At 37.5% G+C, this 17,627-nt stretch overlaps 4 protein-coding genes across 28 annotated transcripts; 3 read left to right on the forward strand and 1 right to left on the reverse strand.

Annotated features, from left to right (window-relative positions):
* The first annotated feature begins 496 nt into the window (after nucleotides 1–496).
* LOC104762363 (protein IQ-DOMAIN 23) lies at nucleotides 497–3,386 on the forward strand. Its single transcript, XM_010485641.3, has 2 exons — nucleotides 497–1,090; nucleotides 2,438–3,386. The coding sequence occupies exons 1-2, from the start codon at nucleotides 701–703 to the stop codon at nucleotides 3,248–3,250; spliced, it is 1,203 nt and encodes a 400-aa protein (XP_010483943.1). The 5' UTR covers nucleotides 497–700; the 3' UTR covers nucleotides 3,251–3,386.
* A 68-nt stretch (nucleotides 3,387–3,454) lies between these two features.
* On the reverse strand, nucleotides 3,455–4,302 carry LOC104762364 (putative non-specific lipid-transfer protein 14). Its single transcript, XM_010485642.3, has 2 exons — nucleotides 3,818–4,302; nucleotides 3,455–3,727 (listed from the first exon to the last, which is right to left on the reverse strand). Exons 1-2 carry the CDS (start codon nucleotides 4,168–4,170, stop codon nucleotides 3,718–3,720), a joined length of 363 nt encoding a protein of 120 aa, XP_010483944.1. The 5' UTR covers nucleotides 4,171–4,302; the 3' UTR covers nucleotides 3,455–3,717.
* A 530-nt stretch (nucleotides 4,303–4,832) lies between these two features.
* On the forward strand, nucleotides 4,833–8,485 carry LOC104762366 (mitochondrial inner membrane protein OXA1). Its single transcript, XM_010485643.3, has 10 exons — nucleotides 4,833–5,119; nucleotides 5,495–5,982; nucleotides 6,162–6,252; nucleotides 6,705–6,752; nucleotides 6,912–6,970; nucleotides 7,266–7,341; nucleotides 7,433–7,564; nucleotides 7,656–7,763; nucleotides 7,846–7,900; nucleotides 7,999–8,485. Exons 2-10 carry the CDS (start codon nucleotides 5,516–5,518, stop codon nucleotides 8,262–8,264), a joined length of 1,302 nt encoding a protein of 433 aa, XP_010483945.2. The 5' UTR covers nucleotides 4,833–5,119; nucleotides 5,495–5,515; the 3' UTR covers nucleotides 8,265–8,485.
* A 1,357-nt stretch (nucleotides 8,486–9,842) lies between these two features.
* Nucleotides 9,843–17,520, forward strand: LOC104762368 (uncharacterized). Of its 25 annotated transcripts, none has more exons than XM_087498699.1 (35): nucleotides 9,843–10,050; nucleotides 10,136–10,253; nucleotides 10,349–10,521; nucleotides 10,609–10,684; nucleotides 10,825–10,907; nucleotides 11,019–11,162; nucleotides 11,249–11,376; nucleotides 11,464–11,562; nucleotides 11,703–11,797; nucleotides 11,920–12,052; nucleotides 12,191–12,315; nucleotides 12,406–12,551; nucleotides 12,713–12,824; nucleotides 12,910–13,037; nucleotides 13,122–13,199; nucleotides 13,286–13,345; nucleotides 13,432–13,549; nucleotides 13,640–13,800; nucleotides 13,902–13,934; nucleotides 14,097–14,323; nucleotides 14,432–14,477; nucleotides 14,573–14,630; nucleotides 14,717–14,796; nucleotides 14,875–14,964; nucleotides 15,050–15,134; nucleotides 15,237–15,357; nucleotides 15,449–15,537; nucleotides 15,641–15,687; nucleotides 15,825–15,914; nucleotides 16,050–16,190; nucleotides 16,468–16,595; nucleotides 16,674–16,775; nucleotides 16,910–16,980; nucleotides 17,062–17,139; nucleotides 17,224–17,520. In XM_087498699.1, the coding sequence occupies exons 6-9, from the start codon at nucleotides 11,091–11,093 to the stop codon at nucleotides 11,776–11,778; spliced, it is 375 nt and encodes a 124-aa protein (XP_087354825.1). In that variant the 5' UTR covers nucleotides 9,843–10,050; nucleotides 10,136–10,253; nucleotides 10,349–10,521; nucleotides 10,609–10,684; nucleotides 10,825–10,907; nucleotides 11,019–11,090; the 3' UTR covers nucleotides 11,779–11,797; nucleotides 11,920–12,052; nucleotides 12,191–12,315; nucleotides 12,406–12,551; nucleotides 12,713–12,824; nucleotides 12,910–13,037; nucleotides 13,122–13,199; nucleotides 13,286–13,345; nucleotides 13,432–13,549; nucleotides 13,640–13,800; nucleotides 13,902–13,934; nucleotides 14,097–14,323; nucleotides 14,432–14,477; nucleotides 14,573–14,630; nucleotides 14,717–14,796; nucleotides 14,875–14,964; nucleotides 15,050–15,134; nucleotides 15,237–15,357; nucleotides 15,449–15,537; nucleotides 15,641–15,687; nucleotides 15,825–15,914; nucleotides 16,050–16,190; nucleotides 16,468–16,595; nucleotides 16,674–16,775; nucleotides 16,910–16,980; nucleotides 17,062–17,139; nucleotides 17,224–17,520. The 25 variants fall into 25 exon arrangements, with proteins under 25 accessions (XP_087354825.1, XP_087354819.1, XP_087354814.1 ...); XM_087498693.1 differs by having other exon boundaries at nucleotides 12,713–12,783; nucleotides 14,870–14,964; XM_087498688.1 differs by having other exon boundaries at nucleotides 9,878–10,050; nucleotides 10,140–10,253; nucleotides 10,825–10,944; ... (3 more) ...; nucleotides 16,910–16,996; nucleotides 17,228–17,520.
* The last annotated feature ends 107 nt before the right edge of the window (nucleotides 17,521–17,627 follow it).

Genomic DNA, 17,627 nt, shown 5'->3' on the forward strand with positions numbered 1-17,627 from the left:
CCTACACAAATTGTAAAGTTTTGCAGTCATTGGAACAAAGAAAGAAAAAAAGCTGCAGTATGCAGAAGTCGCAGACACTTGACTCCAGTGAAAGTATGGGCTTCAAAGAATGACACGTCCTCCCAATTATTCTCTCTTTTATTTTTACAAAATGAAAATTTTATTTTCCATTTTCTCAACATACATAATTCAAATATCTAATATTCATCAGTCATCACTTCACAATTTCACATCCCATTTCACATTACACACATACTAAAAAAGAAAAGAGAAAAAAGAACACATAAAAGTGACGTATGTTATATAATAAATGGGTTTGAAACCGAAACACAAAGAACAGATGTGGTACGGTTGGTAGGAGTAGTCAGGCCCATTGACTTTAACCGACGCTTTTTTTTTTTTTACTTATTAAATAAAGTCAAGCTTTAAGCCTTTCAAAAAATACGCGTGTAACTAACGTGTTACATGTTGGCGCGTGGATGCGTACTCTGTAATCTGTCTGAATGTGTAATATATATAAGCCGTTTAAGCTCTCTCTCCATAACCAAAACGTTTTCTGTTTTCTTTTTTCTTTTTTCTTTGTAACTTAATAAAATAAATAAATAAATAAAGTCTCAGCAACTACATGATATGAAATGAAGAGTGTAGTAGATTAACCGGCTCAGATAAACACTCTCCGGCGAGTTTTCGACGATGAACGATGGGCTTTTTCGGGAGACTTTTCGGGGGGAGTAAAAAAAAGTCTGATAAATCAGATAATAAACGGAGGTGGAGCTTCACCACCACCAGATCTTCTAATTCAAGCAAGAAAGCTCCGTCCAAGTCATCTGTGGTGGTTGAGGAGAATGGTTTGGATGCCGACAAACATGCCATAGCCGTTGCGGCTGCGACTGCTGCTGTGGCCGAAGCTGCTCTTACTGCTGCTCATGCGGCTGCGGAAGTCGTCAGACTCACTAGCGGAAACGGCGGCGGGAGAAACGGTGGCGGTGGAGGAAACTCGTCGGTGTTTCAAATCGGAAGAAGTAACCGTCGGTGGGCTCAGGAGAATCTCGCGGCTATGAAGATTCAATCGTCTTTTCGTGGTTATCTGGTTAGTTTACTCATTTTCTTGAAACTTGAAAACTCTCTCTGTTCTTCCTCAGTTAGTCAGTTAATCTTTTAATCTATTAAGGAAACTTTACTAAAATTCTTTAACGTAGTGTGAACTAGCTGTCTGAAAATTCGGGTTTTTTGTTTCGTTTAATCATTCCCAAAATTCAAAATTTTGAAAAATGGAAACAATGGGTAAAATTTGTATTTTCTTGTGTGGGGTTATGGTCCGAAAGAAACTGACTATAGAAGAAGAAGAAGAAGAAGACAAACAAATGTGAATCAAAGAAGTTTCGTTGAAACTTGTTACATTCTGCCGACACTATTTTTAGTGGTTATGAATTACAGAGTACTTATAAAAAATATATATTTCTTCTTCTTCTGTTTTATTTCTTTAGCCACTCAAGAAAATTTGATGAAAGATCTGATAAGATTTTTTTAGATGAACTTAGATTATTGTTGGTGTGAATCATTTGGTTTTTTTAGTTGTGTGATGGGCCAAGTTCTTTTTTTTTTTTTTCTTTCTTTCCACGTTATTTTCTGCTTTTTTTTTTGAGTTCTGAACTTTATGGAAATAAATAAGACTAATTAGTATTTTACAGATGGGTTCTTTTTTTTTTTTCTCTCTTTTTCATTAGGAAACAGAAACTTTAAAGTTGAAATCTTTAGCCAAAAACTTTTGCAAGTTGCCTGTTTTATCTTCACTTTTAGCTAATAAAGTTTCATTTTTTAACCATGTTTTTTCCAACTCTTTTTCAAGTTCTTATGGATGAATTAATTGTTTATTAGTAATAAAAAGGTTCAAAACACGGAATTTGGAGATCTAGTATGTGTGTTAAATTATGTTATTTCCAAGATCTAGTATGTGTGTTCTCACATCTTGACCAATGTGAAAAGAAGAACTCGTGTGTGTGTGTATTTGGCCTTGCGACATAATACTTACGAGAATGGTGGGCTCTGTGATTACTATATCTAGTTTTTGGTACCAAGTGGAAGTGGTTGGGAAACTAAAAGCAAGATAGAATAATTTCACAAACCACTAATCCCTTTAGCGGTGTTCAAAATTAACGATGATTGTGTCTTTAACAAATGATTAAACTCGTCTTGTCCTTGTTATCATTCCCTTTCAAGCAAACTCAACTTCGATTATTTGTGGTGGAGCCAATTTTTACTTCAAGTTTATGTTATATGAAGTCAATATTTATATTTATATCAAAAAATTATAAACTTTATACATTGGCGTCGGAAGTACATGCAAACGAGTGAAACTTGGGTCTTGTTGCATTTATTGTCTGCTTTGAAGTTTTTTTTTTTGGTTCTATTTTGGCTAATGTGTTACACATTTCAGGCGAGGAGGGCATTAAGAGCACTAAAGGCATTAGTGAAGCTTCAAGCATTAGTGAGAGGACACATAGTGAGAAAACAAACCGCAGATATGCTTAGAAGGATGCAGACTCTGGTTCGTCTCCAATCTCAAGCTCGTGCTCGAGCCTCTCGTTCTTCTCACTCCTCTGTCTCTTTCCACTCTTCAACCGCTCTATTGTTCCCATCTTCCTCTTCTTCTCCACGTTCTCTCCACACTCGCTGCGTTTCAAACGCTGAAGTCATCTCTATGGACCACCGTGGTGGCTCTAAGCGGTTAGATTGGCAAGCCGAGGAAGTCCAAGACGAAGACAAGATCCTAGAAGTGGATACTTGGAAGCCTCAATTTCATCCCAAACCGCTACGTTCAGAGAGAAACAATGAGTCTCCGAGGAAAAGACAACAATCTTTGTTGGGTCCAAGAAGTACAGAGAACAGTCCTCAAGTTGGGTCTAGTGGATCAAGACGAAGAACTCCATTTACGCCGACATCAAGAAGCGAGTATTCTTGGGGATGTAATAACTATTACTACTCGGGTTATCACCCGAATTACATGGCTAACACAGAGTCTTATAAAGCTAAAGTCCGGTCACAGAGCGCGCCGAAACAGAGATCTGAGGTCTCTAATGATACCAGTGGCTACAAGAGATCTGTTCAGGGACAGTATTACTACTACACGGCGGTTGCAGAAGAGAGTACGGATGTTGGAAGCCCCGGTTACTACGGAGGAGGACTTTCTGATCGATTGAATCGTAACCAAAGCGCGAAATCGAGGATGCATTCTTCGTTTCTTGTTTAGATTATGATTCTCTTTTCTTTACTTTTTTTGTTCCTTTTTTTTTGTGGTTTGAGTTTGGTAATTTTTCAGGAGCTAAAAGGTGTTAACACTGGGGGATGTGTAAATTGTTTTTAACAAGTTTCGATTGCTTGCAAAAGAAGGAACATAGCTCTGTTCTCTCTTACCTTTGTTGATTAGTGCTCAATCACAGATTAATCAAACTGCTTATATCCAACTTATACCGGTTTAAACTGTGTCAAAAACGGAATGTTGAAATGACTAAAATGATTAGATTATTTAGATATTAGAAAAACTGAAACTAAACAAAACCTAACTGATGTAACTATTTTTCCAAGACAACAACAATGAGTTTAATACATCTTTGTTTAGGATATAACCAAACCCTCCTCAGTCAGATTTAAACACATAATTCGTGAGTGGTACGACATCGTTCTGAATCCACTGAGCCTTGAAAGATTTTAGTGCCTTCACTGAATGCTAGAAAAAAGCATATAAATTAATCAAATTTGATAGTTTAGATGATATAAGAATATATATACAAAGAGGAAAGGTTTAGTAGTAAGTTACAAGTTGCAATCGGTGTTAGGGTCGATGGTGAAACCCAAAACAACACCGCAGAAACCAGATAACGTAGAAATGGCGGTGGCGTTAGAGTTATAGACATTGATGAGTTCCATGAAGCAATTACAGAGCCACTTTCTCTTATCCGACGAATCAGAGTAGGTCCCGATCACCGTCATCGCATCGCAGCAGCTCGACCCTGGTATCGGATCCGGGTAACCGTAGTTTACAAACTTCGTGCACGACGAGACCAGCGTTCCCACCGCCGCACAATCCGCAGCGTTTTGCACCGTCGCTGAACATGTAGCCGACAATAGTAATAAGAAGAGAGACATCACCGGATAGAATGATTTCATCATATATATCTTTATAAGAGAATGATGAATCTTTATTTGACCAAAACTAGCTAGCTAGCTAGAACGTTTTTGCTTGTTATACAAGCTATGGTTTATAGACAAGACAGGAAAAAAATGAGCGTTTCTGTGTGTGTGTTTGGAGTTGGTTTCCAACAGAGGTTGTGTGATATTTCGGATTATATGTTCACATCTAAAAACAAGTCATTTCATGCGAATGATGATTCATGGTGCACAATAGTGTGGATTGATTGACGTGCACGTTAGCATTTCTTAACCAATGTTAGTAGTGAAGTCGTGCAAAGTAAAAGGTGAATAAGCTCATAGAGATAATTAAGAGAGTCACTCTCAATGAAAAAAAAAAAAATATGTTGGAAAATTTAACACTATAATACAAACACATTGTATTCTCCACATGATATGGAATACCCCATATATAAATAAGTTGATTGCGCTTTCTTTCCTCCGCACTAGTACCTTGGATAATGGATTCCAACGAGTCTCATACCATCTCGTCGATTAGGATCAAAATAGACAACTGATACCATGTCAGGAAAGATGACCATCTTATTGACGAAAACGATCTCACCAGTTCCAGTGGGGCTATTTACTATTGTAACCTTGGACCATTCTTGTTTCTTAACATCCTCCATAACCCAAATTTCCACGCCGGCCTCCCTGTTGTAAAGCGATCGGATTCGGTTCAAGGTTAAAAAAGTCAAAAAGTCAAAAGCGATCGGATTCGGTTCGGTTTTTAAACCAAACACAAACACAAACCAGTTCGGTTTAACTAAAATCCCTAATTTGCCGTACCAATCTGAATCTCGTACGTTCCATTAGTGATGTCGTGAAAAAAAAAAAACTTGGGCCGTTCTAAAACCCCTTTATCATCGTCGTCAATTTTTCGCCGTAGCTGTCTCATCTCACCGCCACCGTATTCTTCTTCCATTTCCAGGTTTCACTATTTCTTCAGATTCTCTCTGTTCAAGATTGGTTTTGTTCCTCTGCTGCTATTGATCGTTACTCTGTTTGTGGTTTTTTAAATGCTTGATTCTACCATATGGTTAGCTTAGATTTGGATATTGTATGTTTAAGTCTCTGATTTGATTGGTGCTGCTATTGAAATCTCTCTGCTTTCAAATCTGCTCTGTTTCTTTCATATGTGACAGTTCAATCTATAGTATGACTCTTCTAAGGATCTTGTTAGTAAGATCGAGGATGACAAAAAGCTTTGCTCTTTGATCTAAAAATCACATATTTATTAATTCGTCTGTGACCAAAATTACAGCTTTTCACCAATTTAGTAATTTGTCCTTTTTACTACTTGCAGGATCTTGTTTAGATTCTGAAAATGGCTTTCAGGCGAACCTTATCTATAAGGTCCACACTTTTCGCTCGTCGGAATCAACCAGTTTATCATATTGTCCCTCGTGTAAATGATCATGAAGGGGAATCATTTTGTCAAGAAACATCTCAAAGAAGTTACCATAGCTTTCTTCACCAAAGATCCGTTAACAACAGCTTTGATTTCTCCAAAATCCCGGGAAGAGGAGGAGGAAGCTTACATTTGCCTCTGGCTCCTGCTTCTGGTTTTGCTTTCTATCGTTACATGTCAAGTGCACAAGGTGTCGGTTCGGAAAATATTGGCGTCATGTCCGATATCGCAGAAGTCATAAGCGAATCAACATTGCAAGATGCTCCAGCTCAGGCTGCCGCTGCAGTCAGTGAAGTTACACTTGCAGCTGCTGACTCTTTCTTCCCTATTGCGGCCCTTCAGCATTGCATTGATATGGTGCATTCATTCACTGGCTTTGAGTGGTAAGGAACTTGATTTTTTTTTTTTCTTTCTGTTTTTGAGTCGTATTTCACTTTGATTAATCTGCCTGGAGTTGATCTTAATTACATCACACGTTAGCTAAATACTCCTGGATATATATGAGTTAAATTCTGGACATAGCATATGTTTAAGATATTACCATTTCCTCATATCCTAACAGGTGGGCGTCCATTGTTGTGGCAACCATATTGATCCGGTCATCAACAGTTCCTCTCTTGATCAAACAAATGAAAGACACGACAAAGTTGGCGGTATGTGTCTCCCTTTTTCCTCTTTTTTTCACTTTGCAGACCATTTAGGATAGTGCCTATATAAAGTCATTTCAAATATGGAGATTGTCTGTATTTAGAGAATTAGACATGCTTTTTCGATTTTGAAATTATTAAACATTACATGTGGAATATGGACTCTCAATAGAATAGGAAATGAGATTCACATCACTGTAGTCAATGACACAAGTCTCCAATAAATCATAAAGGAAGTACTTGTAAATTTCATGCGGATCTTCTACTTTTCAACCATTACATTTTCGTCTTGCTTCTGTGTTTACGTACTCATGTTCTGAAACAAAATTTAAGTTATAAAAGAAAAGCATAAATAAGTCGATGAACTTTAACTTATATTTTCTGGCATTTATACTTGGTTCTCTATATTTCTGCCGTTTGCTGCATCCATCAGTAGTGTATTCTATGATCCTATGCAGCTGATGAAGCCACGGTTGGAGTCCATCCGGGAGGAAATGCAAAACAAGGTATGTTAACTTTTCCATTACAGCCATACATCATGCGATTCCTCCTCACTTTTGCTACTCTGCCAATAGCTTTTGTACTGACTATATGTCCACTCAGCTTTAGCCCCGAATTTCCTTATCTACATCTTTCTTTAATTTTTCTCTATATTTTCCGTTCAGGGCATGGACGCCGTTACGATGGCAGAAGGTCAAAAGAAGATGAAGAATTTGTTTAAAGAGTAAGCTGCTTTTAGATTTAAACTTCTTTTGACCAGAAATCAATTTGAAACATCTCTTTTGGAGTGTTGGACTTCTTTTGGTCTGCTAATCAAGAATTCTAGACTAATTATTAAGATTTGGAGTTCATGTCAAAATTACCCCTCGTTGATCATAGTTGGGAAGCAAGTGCGCTATCCTATGTCATATTATAGCTCGTCTGCTGCTGGCTATTGAGTTGGTGTAGTCTCCTGACATTTTGAGCTATTTTGGTTGATATGTCCAAATAACCATACAGTGTTTGTTTATAATTTACAGATATGGTGTCACTCCATTCACTCCAATGAAAGGGATGCTTATTCAGGGACCTCTGTTCATCTGCTTTTTTCTTGCTGTAAGACCTTTTAATCTTTAAGATGCTTGTTGGGATATGTTGTTTGTCATGAGGCTTTTTGTCTCAAAATGAGTTAAATTTGTTTCCCCAGATTCGAAATATGGCAGAGAAGGTACCTTCATTCCAAACAGGAGGGGCATTATGGTTTACCGATCTAACAACTCCCGACAGCTTATACATCTTGCCGGTTATAACAGGATTGACATTCTTGATAACCGTTGAGGTACCGTTTCTGCTAACTTAAATAACAATGTTGACATCTTCAACATTTGTCAGACTTACAAACTTAAGCTTGAATTGTTGTCACCTCCCAGTGTAATGCACAAGAAGGCATGGAAGGGAATCCGATGGCTGGCACAATAAAAAATGTTTTCCGGGGGTTCGCTCTCCTCACGGTGCCCATGACAATGAGTTTTCCGCAGGTTATTATTATTACCGGTAATAACAACCCCAAAGACTTTGTGATATGGATTTTCTAATGTCTCTGCGAAAATTTATTTGCAGGCTATATTTTGTTACTGGATTACATCCAACATCTTCTCCCTCATGTATGGACTTGGTGAGTGAGTGTGTGTAATCAAGATTCCTAACTAATTGCAGCATATTCTTTGGTTTGAAACAATAACAAGGAATGGTTTATGTGGTGATTAATGACAGTGATTAAGCGTCCTCAAGTGAAGAAGATGTTACGCATACCAGAACTGCCTCCAACTCCTCCAGGTCAACAACCTTCATTTGACCTGTTTTCAGCTCTCAAGAAAATGAAAGCCATGACGCAGGACCATTCACAGAACCAGACACTACCAGCTTCGCCAGTAAACCCGAGGGCCTCTTCAACATCGTTGAGTCCTGTTAGTAAGAGGCTCAAGGCTTTGGAGAGCCAAGTCAAGGGAAGGAAGAAGAACAGCAGCAAGAAGAGGTGATCGATCCAAAGTGGTGCATACTATTTTTGTTAGACGGGCAAAGGAAAACTTAATAAAGCTTTTGACTCAAAAGTGAACTAGTTACTACCTTACACAGATTTTTCTCATTATTGATGGAGGCAGCTACTAGTGAAATTATATGTTTTCTTTGATTATTTTATGGAACGATATTGTAAGTTTGTTTTGACCGGTTAGAGAATAGAATACTGTTTTTATAGAAACATTTTAAATAACATACACTCTTTTATATTGTTAAGTAACAAAACCTGAACAAAATTGGATATATTTGAACATATAGGGAGTGGTTTGATTTAGTCTGATAAACCATCCATAATCTTTGTAGGTTTATTGAGCTTTATTGTTTATAAGGTAGAGGTTATATTATATAAGTGGATTAATAAAAGAAGGACGTCGTCGAGGAGCAGTTTCACGTTGGGCGTTGAAGTAAACAGTATAGAAAGACGACCAAAGTAAGAAGAGAACGCATTTTTGTGTTGAAACACTCTTGTTTCCGGCGCTGCCATCACCGTTTGCCTCCCACACTGTTTGAACAGCACGAAGACGGATCTGTGTATTCCCGCCACCAGTTTAGGCGTTTCGTATCTCACTATCTCTTTGTCTGCAAACAGTCAAATCATTCATCTTATACTCATCAACATACGTACATAAGGATCTGCTTGAGGATGTGTTTTGACCAAATTAAGAGGTTGGAGGTGAATCAAAAGTCTATTATTGTACTGTACATGTGTGATTTATTCTTACCAAAGGAATTAAGCATCAGTTGTCCTAAATTTGATGAATGCTATATCTAACCGACGTACCAATGAAGATATTCACGGATATAAGGCTCATGATCTTTCGAGTTAATAAGAAAACAAAAAGATTAACGTTAGAAGAGAGGACTAGGTAAGTACTTAACATAGATACTAAAAAGTGTATGAGAAAGTGCTTAACATAGATACTAAAGTTTTCCTTTTAATGTGTATGTGTTTGTGTTTGTTGTGATTGATGATGATGGTTTTTTTTAGAATGAACCGATATGTGATAGTTTTTTTTTTTTTTTTTTCAAAAGTACCAATTTTAGATTTACTTTCCAAATACCATTAAACTGAGTTTTTTTTCCAAAAACCACAAAATTAAAATAAAGTTTTAATATTAAAAATTAAATCTTAAATCCTAAATCTAAACCATACCCCCTACAAACTATACACTAAATCTAAAATTGTCAATCCAAACTAAGAAAAATAAATTTTACATCCTTAAAATTCCTTTTTTTGTGTTCGTGGTACTTTTGAAAAAAACTTTTGTGGTACTTTTAGAAGAAAAAAAAACTTAAAATATGGTATTTTGAGGAATTAATCTTTTTATATAGGTTAACAAAAGATGAAAGTGAAGTTATTATTATTAATTCTTTTTTTTTTTTATCTTACCGTTGTGATCTGATCGATTTCCTTTTGTTTCCAAGAAACAGGAAAAATTAATCCGAAAAAAGGAAGGAAATAAATATGCAAAGACGAAGGAAAAGGAAAAAAAACAAGTTTTCCTATTTCTCTTTGGTGTAAAGTGTAAACCCTAAAAATCTTATAAATACTCTCTCTTCACTCGTCTCTTTTGTTGGAAAAATAAAAAAAATCATCTTTTCTTCTTTGTTGCTCTCTCTGCGACTGAGAGCGAAGCAGCTCTGCGAATTGTCTTGGTGGGAAAAGATCGCCGCCGGTGGTGTCTCGGGACTGTGATGAAGAAGCCGATGGATGGAGATCCCATTGTTCGATTCCAACATAATTAAGTAAGTTTCTCTCTCTCTCTCTCTCCCTCTCTCTGCCTTTTCCTTCATCTCTGATTAATGGATTCTGACTTGAGTATTACACTAGTTAGGTCTTAATTGTCTTGGCCGGAGAAGCAAAATCAGCGGAATCCGAGAGCGATGGAGGATAGGAATAGGATCAAAGCAAAGACGACGAGCCCTTCTTCGTGGTCTCTTCTTCTTTGGTACTCTCTGATCTCGCTTTCTTCTCTTTCCATCCTTCTTCTTCTTCTTCTTGTTTGTTATTCTCTTACTTCTCTGTCTTTTTTTTTGTTTCTAGGGTTTTTTTTAGACAAGATTGCAAAACCATGATCGAGACGTGTATGTATGTCTGAAGCCAGAACTAAGGGGGGAGATTGCAAAACCATCATCGAGATTGCTTTTTTTCTAGGGTTCTTGCTTCCTCCTCATTCCTCAACCACCAATTCATCAATTCCTCTTCTCTCCTCCACGGTTTGGCTTCCAGTTTTGCTTCTTTCTTTCGTTTGATCTCTGTTGAATTGCTTCTCTAATTAAGATTTGTTTTTTTTTTTTTTGAAGCTAAGCGACGAAGTAGATTCAGAACACGGTCGTCGGCGTTCCTACCGTAACAGCATCCGTCGATCTGTTTTTGAAGGTATCTTTGTTACAGTTTTCATTCCCTTACATATAACAATTGATGAAGCTAAAATTGCTGTTGTGTCTTCACTTCTCAGATTTTGAGTGTTGTAATTTGGTAAGCTTCTTACTTTCCTGTGTTTTGGTTTCTTTTTGCAGATTGAACCATTCCATACCTTTTTCTACCCTAGATGCCGAGGAGCTCTCTGGTTCTCATCCTGCTCAAGTACTACGGAGCTTTGGTGTGTGTGTGTCTCTCTTTACTTCTCAGATTTTATGGTAAGCTTCTTACCAAAGTTTCTGTTGTGTTTGGTCTCTGAGCTTTTTTTACTTTCCTGTGTTAATGTTTATAGTGCAGGTAAAGTGGATTGGATCTTCCACGCTTTTTGGATCCTCTGATTGGAGAGAACCTTTCGTATGTTGTCATGTTTTATACAGATACCTTTTTGTATGGAGATATCTCGACAAAGGCTGCGCATATGCTCGCCTTACTTAAGGTAACACATTCTTCCTATATGTTTGTATTTGGTGCCAACTCTGTCATGTGCTTTGTTTTGAAATCACAGATTTGTGTTTGATGCAGGTAACGATTGTTACACCATTTAGTTTTCCGCTGGAGATTCCACATTGGGTGTCTGCTACTCTGTATTTCCTTCCTCAATCCTCACCCACCAATTCAACTCATCTCTCTCTCTCTTCTCCTCCCCCACGGTTTGTCTTCCCAATTTTTGCTTATCTTTTTCTTTTTCTTTTTTTTTTTGATCTCTGATGATTGGTTTTATTCTTTTTCTTTCGAAGCGACGAAGTAAATTCAGAACACGGTCGCTATGCTAGGGTTTGGAGAATTGTCGAAGAAGATTCAGAACAAACACTAAGAAGAACTACTTCCCCCGTACAGTAATAACATTAAACTGGTTCCCTTTTATGTTCTGTTTTACTATTATCCACCCTTGTACACTCCTTTTTTTTTTTGTTATGTATCTTATCAGAATCCAACCATATTGACTTAAATTTTTTTGTGTTTTGGTTTTTTGCAGATTTTTTATCCCATTACCTTTTGGTACCCTAAATGCCGACGAGCCAGCTCTCTTGTGCTCATCCTGCTCCTCATGAAGCACTACAGAGCTCTCTGGTGTGTGTGTCTTTACTTGTCAGACTTTGAATTTTGTAATTTGGTAAGCTTATTATTACTAAAGTTGCTCTTGTGTTTGGTCTCTGAGCTTGTTTTTACTTTCATGTGTATTATGTTTATAGTGCAGGGAAAGTGGATTTGGATCTAACACGCTCTTGGATTGGTGATTGGTGAAGATATCCTAACTGCTATGGCTACAGAGATCTCTGGTCTTGTGTGTGTCTTTACTTCTCAGACTTTGAATTTTGTAATTTGGTAAGCTTGTTACTAATGTTGCTCTTGTGTTTGGTCTCTGAGCATTTTTACTTTCCTTTGTTATGTTTAAGCTTGTTACTAAAGTTTCTCTTTTGTTTGGTCTCTGAGCTTCTTAACTTTCCTTTGGTATGTTTATAGTGCAGGGAAAATTGGATTGTATCCTCTCAATCATAACACGCTTTTGGATCCTCTCAACGGAGAGAACCCTTTCAATATTAAAGTGGGTGAAAACAGCAATTCTCAGGTACGTAGTGGACAACAAGGTACGGTATCTTCACATTGAATATAGTCTCTTCCTAATTGTATTGGTTCCATCTGTTTGAAGTAATACAATGTTTACTTGGCTATGTAAGAATTGTAATGGAGCTATGGAGTTGGGTGAAATCGAAGACTGTTGGCAATGGAAGATAGACAAGGAGCCAAGTGAGGAGCCGAGATGTTTGTTCAGTTGACTGGTGGACTCGAGGCTGCTGCTTGCAGAGCAAACTCAAAGGCCAAGGTTCGATTTTGTTTTTCTTGATTTGTCCTTTGTTACTCTCTTTTATGTTTTGTTTTAATATGTTATCCACCTTAATTATACTCTTTTTTTCTTTTTATTTGTTTGTTATGTATCGTATCACCTTGACATAATTTTTTCTGTGTTTTGTTTTGTTTTTGCAGATTGAACCCTAGATGCCGACGAGCTAGCTTTCTGGTGCTCCTCCTGAAGTACGACAGAGCTCTCTGGTTTGGTGTGTGTCTTTACGCGTCAGACTTTGAATTTTGTAATTTGGTAAGCTTACTATTACTAAAGTTTATCTTGTATTTGGTATCTGAGCTTTTTTTTTTTTTTTTTTTTTTACTTTCCTGTGTGTTAGGTTTATAATAGTGCAGCCGGGAAAGTGGATTTGGATCTTCCAATCATAACACGCTTTTGGATCCTCTGATTGGAGAGAACCCCTTCAATGTTAAAGTTGATTAAGTGGATGAAACATAGAACTCTCTGGTACTACTAGCCTATCAAAAAACCTTTATTGCTACTGCGAAGTTGTTTTACTTTCAATTCTAACTTCTCTGTTCTATGTTGCAGCCATTTATATTGGTGGACAGCTTCTTCTCCCACGGCCCCCATGCATTTGGTCTCCATAACACTTTCAAGTCTCCAATGGTTTGTTCTTATTCTGTTTATTATTTTCTCAGTTTTGTTCTATATTCGAATAACTAAAGTTATGGTCTATGTTTTTGTTCTTACAGGTACCTCTTGTATGGAGATATATCTCGATAAAGGCAGATCATATGCTCGCCTTACCTAAGGTAACACATTCTTCCTAGATGTCTGTATTTGGTGACAACTCTGTTTTGTGCCTTGTTTTGAAACCATAGATTTGTGTGTGATGCAGGTAAAAATTGTTAGACCATTTAATTTCCCACTGGAGATGCCACTACTTCAACTGATGGGGGGCCATTATAATATACACATGGGTAATTAACAAACCTTTTCTTAGAGTGGACAGCAAGGTATTAATTATTCTTCACATTGAATAATAGTCTCTTCCTAATTGTATTGTTTCCATCTCTGTTTGAGATAATACAATGTTACTTGGCTAGGTAAGCATTGTAATGGAGCTATGGAGTTGGGTGAAATGGAAGACTGTTGGCAAGGGAAGATACACAAGGAGCCAAGTGAAGAGCCGAGATGTTTGTTCAGTTGACTGGTGGAATTGAGGAGGCTGCTTACTTGCAGACCAAAGTCAAACCCAAAGGCCAAGGTTTGATTTTTTTTTCTCTCTTTCTCTATTTTTTGTTCCTTAGTGTTGTTGTTTCATCTAATGCAAGGCTTCTAATGGTCTTCTTTGTTTTTCTCCCTCAGGTTGGTGATAACCCATTGTAGACATCAATCCAAGTAAGTAAACTACTCAATTGGTCAAGGTATATTTGGTTTCTGTTTCATCTCCTTTTTCCTTCCACATATTGTTTCATTAGAATAATGGTTTTGATAGCTGTTTCACGCTATCATTTTGGTTTCAATAGTACTGAAGTGTGGCTCATTATGGATTTGTTGCAGATTGTACATGATGAGCTACTGAAATTGATGGGTGGAGGAGAAAGTATCTGAGCTACCAGCATTTCAGCTTCTCTCTCTCCACGGTTTTGCCCATGTTGAGTTATTATGTTCTCAGTTTGTTGAGTTATTATTTCTCAGTTTGTTTGTTCTCAGACAAATCCCTTTTGTATGGAGATATCTCGACAAAGACCAGCTTTAAAGTCATATGCTCTCAATGGAGAACTCAGGTACTAGCCTACCATAACCTTTATTGCTACTGCGAAGTTGTATCCGTCTCAATTCTAACTTTTATTTTCCTATGTTGGCCATTTATATTTGTGGACAACTTCTCCAAGTGCCCCCATGCATGGTTCTCCATAACCCTTTCAAATCTCCACAGAGGTATCATATGGTTTGTTCTTGTTGGGTTAATACTTTCTCAGTTTCTTTCTGTATACGAAGATACTAAATTTATGGTCATGTTTTTCTTTTTACAGATACCTCTTGGATGAAGATATCTCGACGAATGCAGCTCATATGCTCGCTTAACCTAAGGTTACACATTCTTCCTAGATGTTTGTATTTGGTGACAACTCTGTTTTGTGCTTTGTTTTGAAATCATAGATTTGTGTTTGATGCAGGTAAGGATTATTACACCATTTAATTTTGTGTTCCGTAGATGCCAAGGAGGGTGCTCATCCTGCTGAAGTTCAGAGCTTTGGTGCGTGTGTTTACTTCTTACTTAAGTTGCTGAGGTGGAGTCTCTGTGCTTTACTTTCCTGTTATGTTTATAGTGCAGGTAAAGTGATTGGATCTTTCTAATCAGAGCACGCTTTTAGATCCTCTAAATGGAGAACCTCTCATTCAAGTTGATGAAACAGTAACTCAGGTGCAAGCCTATCAAAACAGTTATTCGTACAAAGTTGTATTCGTCTCAATTCTAACTTTTATTTTTCCTCTGTTCTATGTTGCAGCCATATATGCTCTAAATAGCTCCAGCAAGCCGCAGGAGAAGTCTTTGTCACACGGAAATTTTTAGAGAACTGTTGCGGTGGTCAGGTACTGAATCTGTTCACCATTTTTACATTGGTTCCAACTTATCAGTTTCAACAGCTTTTTATTATTCTGAAAGGATTATCAACCATAACGTTTTATGCTCAGAGGTGCCTATTTATTCACTTCATGTCTGTGCCTAGCTCTCCGAAATTCGAACTTCAGAGTGTTTGCTCAGTTGACTAGTGTACTCTAGGAGGCTGCTTGTAGATCAAACTCAAAGGCCAAGGTTCGATTGTTTTTTCTCTTTGTATTTTTTTCCCCCCTTAAGCTCAAATTAGGATTCTCTTGGCGGTTTTGCTAACATGTGAGTCTTGCAGTTGTTAGAAGGTTTGTTCAGTCTCTAAGTGACCATGCCGTTGGTATGGGAGTCATTCGTGGATTCAGACCAGATCAGTAGTTGGTGAAGGTATTTTTGTGTGTGTGTTGTTGTTTCATATGCGAATGCTTGGTTTCTAAGGTCGTCACTGTTTTCTCTGGCTGGTGAATATTTTGGAACTACTCCTAAACAGCTTGTCATAATGTTGTCAAAGGATGGATCACAACAAGCAGAAAGTGGGTAAGTTTGCACTCATGAGATGTGCTTATATATGTCTGGTTATTTTTATCTCTTGTCTCTAGTTAACTTTGTTGGTATTCTTGTTTATTTGTTGCATTAGCCTCTTGGCAGTTTTGCTAACAGGTGAGTCTTTCCAGGTATTATAAGGTTTGTTTAAATATGTTAGTCTCCTAGACGTTGGGATGGGAGTCATTCGTGGAGTCGGACCAAATCAGCAGTTGGTCAAGGTAATTTTGTTTCTGTTTCATCCCCTTAGTCCTTAGTCCTTCCCCATATTTTTTCATTAGCGTAATGGTTTTGTTTTACTCTATCATTTTAATTTTAATAGTACTGAAGTGTGGCTAATCATGGCTATGTTGCAGATTCTACATGATGAGCTAGTGAAATTTATGGGTGGAGGGGAAGTATATGTGCTATAGTTTACTTAATCAGGTCCTACAGTAATATTGTTGGCTGGGCTCCAAGGAGTTTGAAAGATAGCTTGTTACCTAAAAAAGTACCAGGTATGCTTTTTCAAAATACAGTGGAGATGTTTATGGGATATTTGTTACTCTCTATCAAATTACACTTGACATTTATGATATCTACATGCTTATTTCTGGAGATGTATCCCGACCTGCTGCCATCAATCAACTTGTCATTTTAGCTGAATAGGTATTGACATTTTTACTTTTGGAGCATCTGTGCATTCGTAGAAATGGCTTAAGAGAACCTGTGTGTGAACATATGATGATATTCGTTTCTGTAAATCAATACTCCCTTATGCCCTCTTTGTTTCAGGTTTGTGCCGGTTTATACAGCAGGGACTGATGTAAAACCTGCAGATCTAGCCAATAAGCAAGGTCTAAAAGAAGCTCAAAAGAATAATGTCTATGTAGTTATCATGGGTACTGCAGCGAGCCTTCAAGGTAATCTTTCGTCTTTGAGAGTCATTGTATCATAAATCTATTGCAGCTTTAGTCATGAAATTGGCTCTTTTGTGACAGATAAAAAAGGCATGATGAACGATTTAAAAGACGTGAAGAAATTTTTGTATCCCACAGCAGTGCTACTACTTGTTGATGCCATGACTGGACAAGAAGCTCCAGGTATGCCCTTTGTATTGTACTTGGCCTTACAGTAACAACATCAAACTGGTTACTCTTTATGTTAATATATCAACCAGAATCCAACTCTCAGAATCCAACCAGTGACTTAATATTTTGTGTTTTGGTTTATGCAGATTGAACCATTCAATGCATTTTTGCTACCCTAGATGCCGAGGAAGAGCTATCTGGTGCTCATCCTGCTGAAGTACAGAGCTTTGGTGGTGTGTCTTTACTTCTCAGATTGAATTTTGTATTTGGCTCTGAACTTTTTTACTTTCATGTGCAGGGAAACTGGATTGGATCTTCTAAACGTAACACGCTTTTGGATTCTCTGATTGGCAGGAGCAGTAACCAAGATTCCCAAGTAAGTGACCTTTTGGTTCCATAATACAATCTTGAGATTTCCATGTCTTAGCATCCTAACAGGTTTTTATTTTGTTTCTTCAAGTCAGTATCCCCAGTTTCTAAACTGACTTGAAGGCTATAACAGGCAGTCCTGAGTCACAGATCTAAAGGCCGAAGCTCTCTTCCTCTGGCTTGTAGTACTGAAACTCTTGAGACAAAGAGTTTTGAGCAAAAAGCATTGTAACTCCCAAGCCAAAGCGCCTCTTCATCTGATAAACCTTCCCTTCCTAATAAGTCAAACCACTTAGATATTCTCTGGTAATTATACAGTTTAACATCATATCGAGTATATTAACACTTCTTAAACTGAGTAAGGATAAAGCAGCATCTATGATCCCAACAGAGAGAGTACACGAACAACAAAACTTTAACCAAGGTAATCAACAAACTAAGTGAACTTAGACGATACCATCCTCCTAATTTCTCGAACTACGCCATTGCCAATAT

The sequence above is a fragment of the Camelina sativa genome, chromosome 18, assembly GCF_030686135.1.
Source record: "Camelina sativa cultivar CO46 ecotype springtype chromosome 18, ASM3068613v1".
Taxonomy (NCBI): Eukaryota; Viridiplantae; Streptophyta; class Magnoliopsida; order Brassicales; family Brassicaceae; genus Camelina; species Camelina sativa.

Excerpts from the sequence above, each read along its gene's own strand:
- LOC104762364 (XM_010485642.3), bottom strand. The coding sequence starts at position 4,170 with ATGATGAAATCATTCTATCCGGTGATGTCTCTCTTCTTATTACTATTG.
- LOC104762363 (XM_010485641.3), top strand. The coding sequence starts at position 701 with ATGGGCTTTTTCGGGAGACTTTTCGGGGGGAGTAAAAAAAAGTCTGAT. Across the intron at positions 1,091-2,437 it reads CGTCTTTTCGTGGTTATCTG|GCGAGGAGGGCATTAAGAGC; the intron begins GTTAGTTTACTC and ends TACACATTTCAG.
- LOC104762366 (XM_010485643.3), top strand. The coding sequence starts at position 5,516 with ATGGCTTTCAGGCGAACCTTATCTATAAGGTCCACACTTTTCGCTCGT. Across the intron at positions 7,565-7,655 it reads CATTCTTGATAACCGTTGAG|TGTAATGCACAAGAAGGCAT; the intron begins GTACCGTTTCTG and ends GTCACCTCCCAG. Across the intron at positions 7,901-7,998 it reads CTCCCTCATGTATGGACTTG|TGATTAAGCGTCCTCAAGTG; the intron begins GTGAGTGAGTGT and ends GATTAATGACAG.
- LOC104762368 (XM_087498699.1), top strand. The coding sequence starts at position 11,091 with ATGTTTTATACAGATACCTTTTTGTATGGAGATATCTCGACAAAGGCT. Across the intron at positions 11,163-11,248 it reads ATATGCTCGCCTTACTTAAG|GTAACGATTGTTACACCATT; the intron begins GTAACACATTCT and ends TGTTTGATGCAG. Across the intron at positions 11,377-11,463 it reads CTCTCTTCTCCTCCCCCACG|CGACGAAGTAAATTCAGAAC; the intron begins GTTTGTCTTCCC and ends TTTCTTTCGAAG.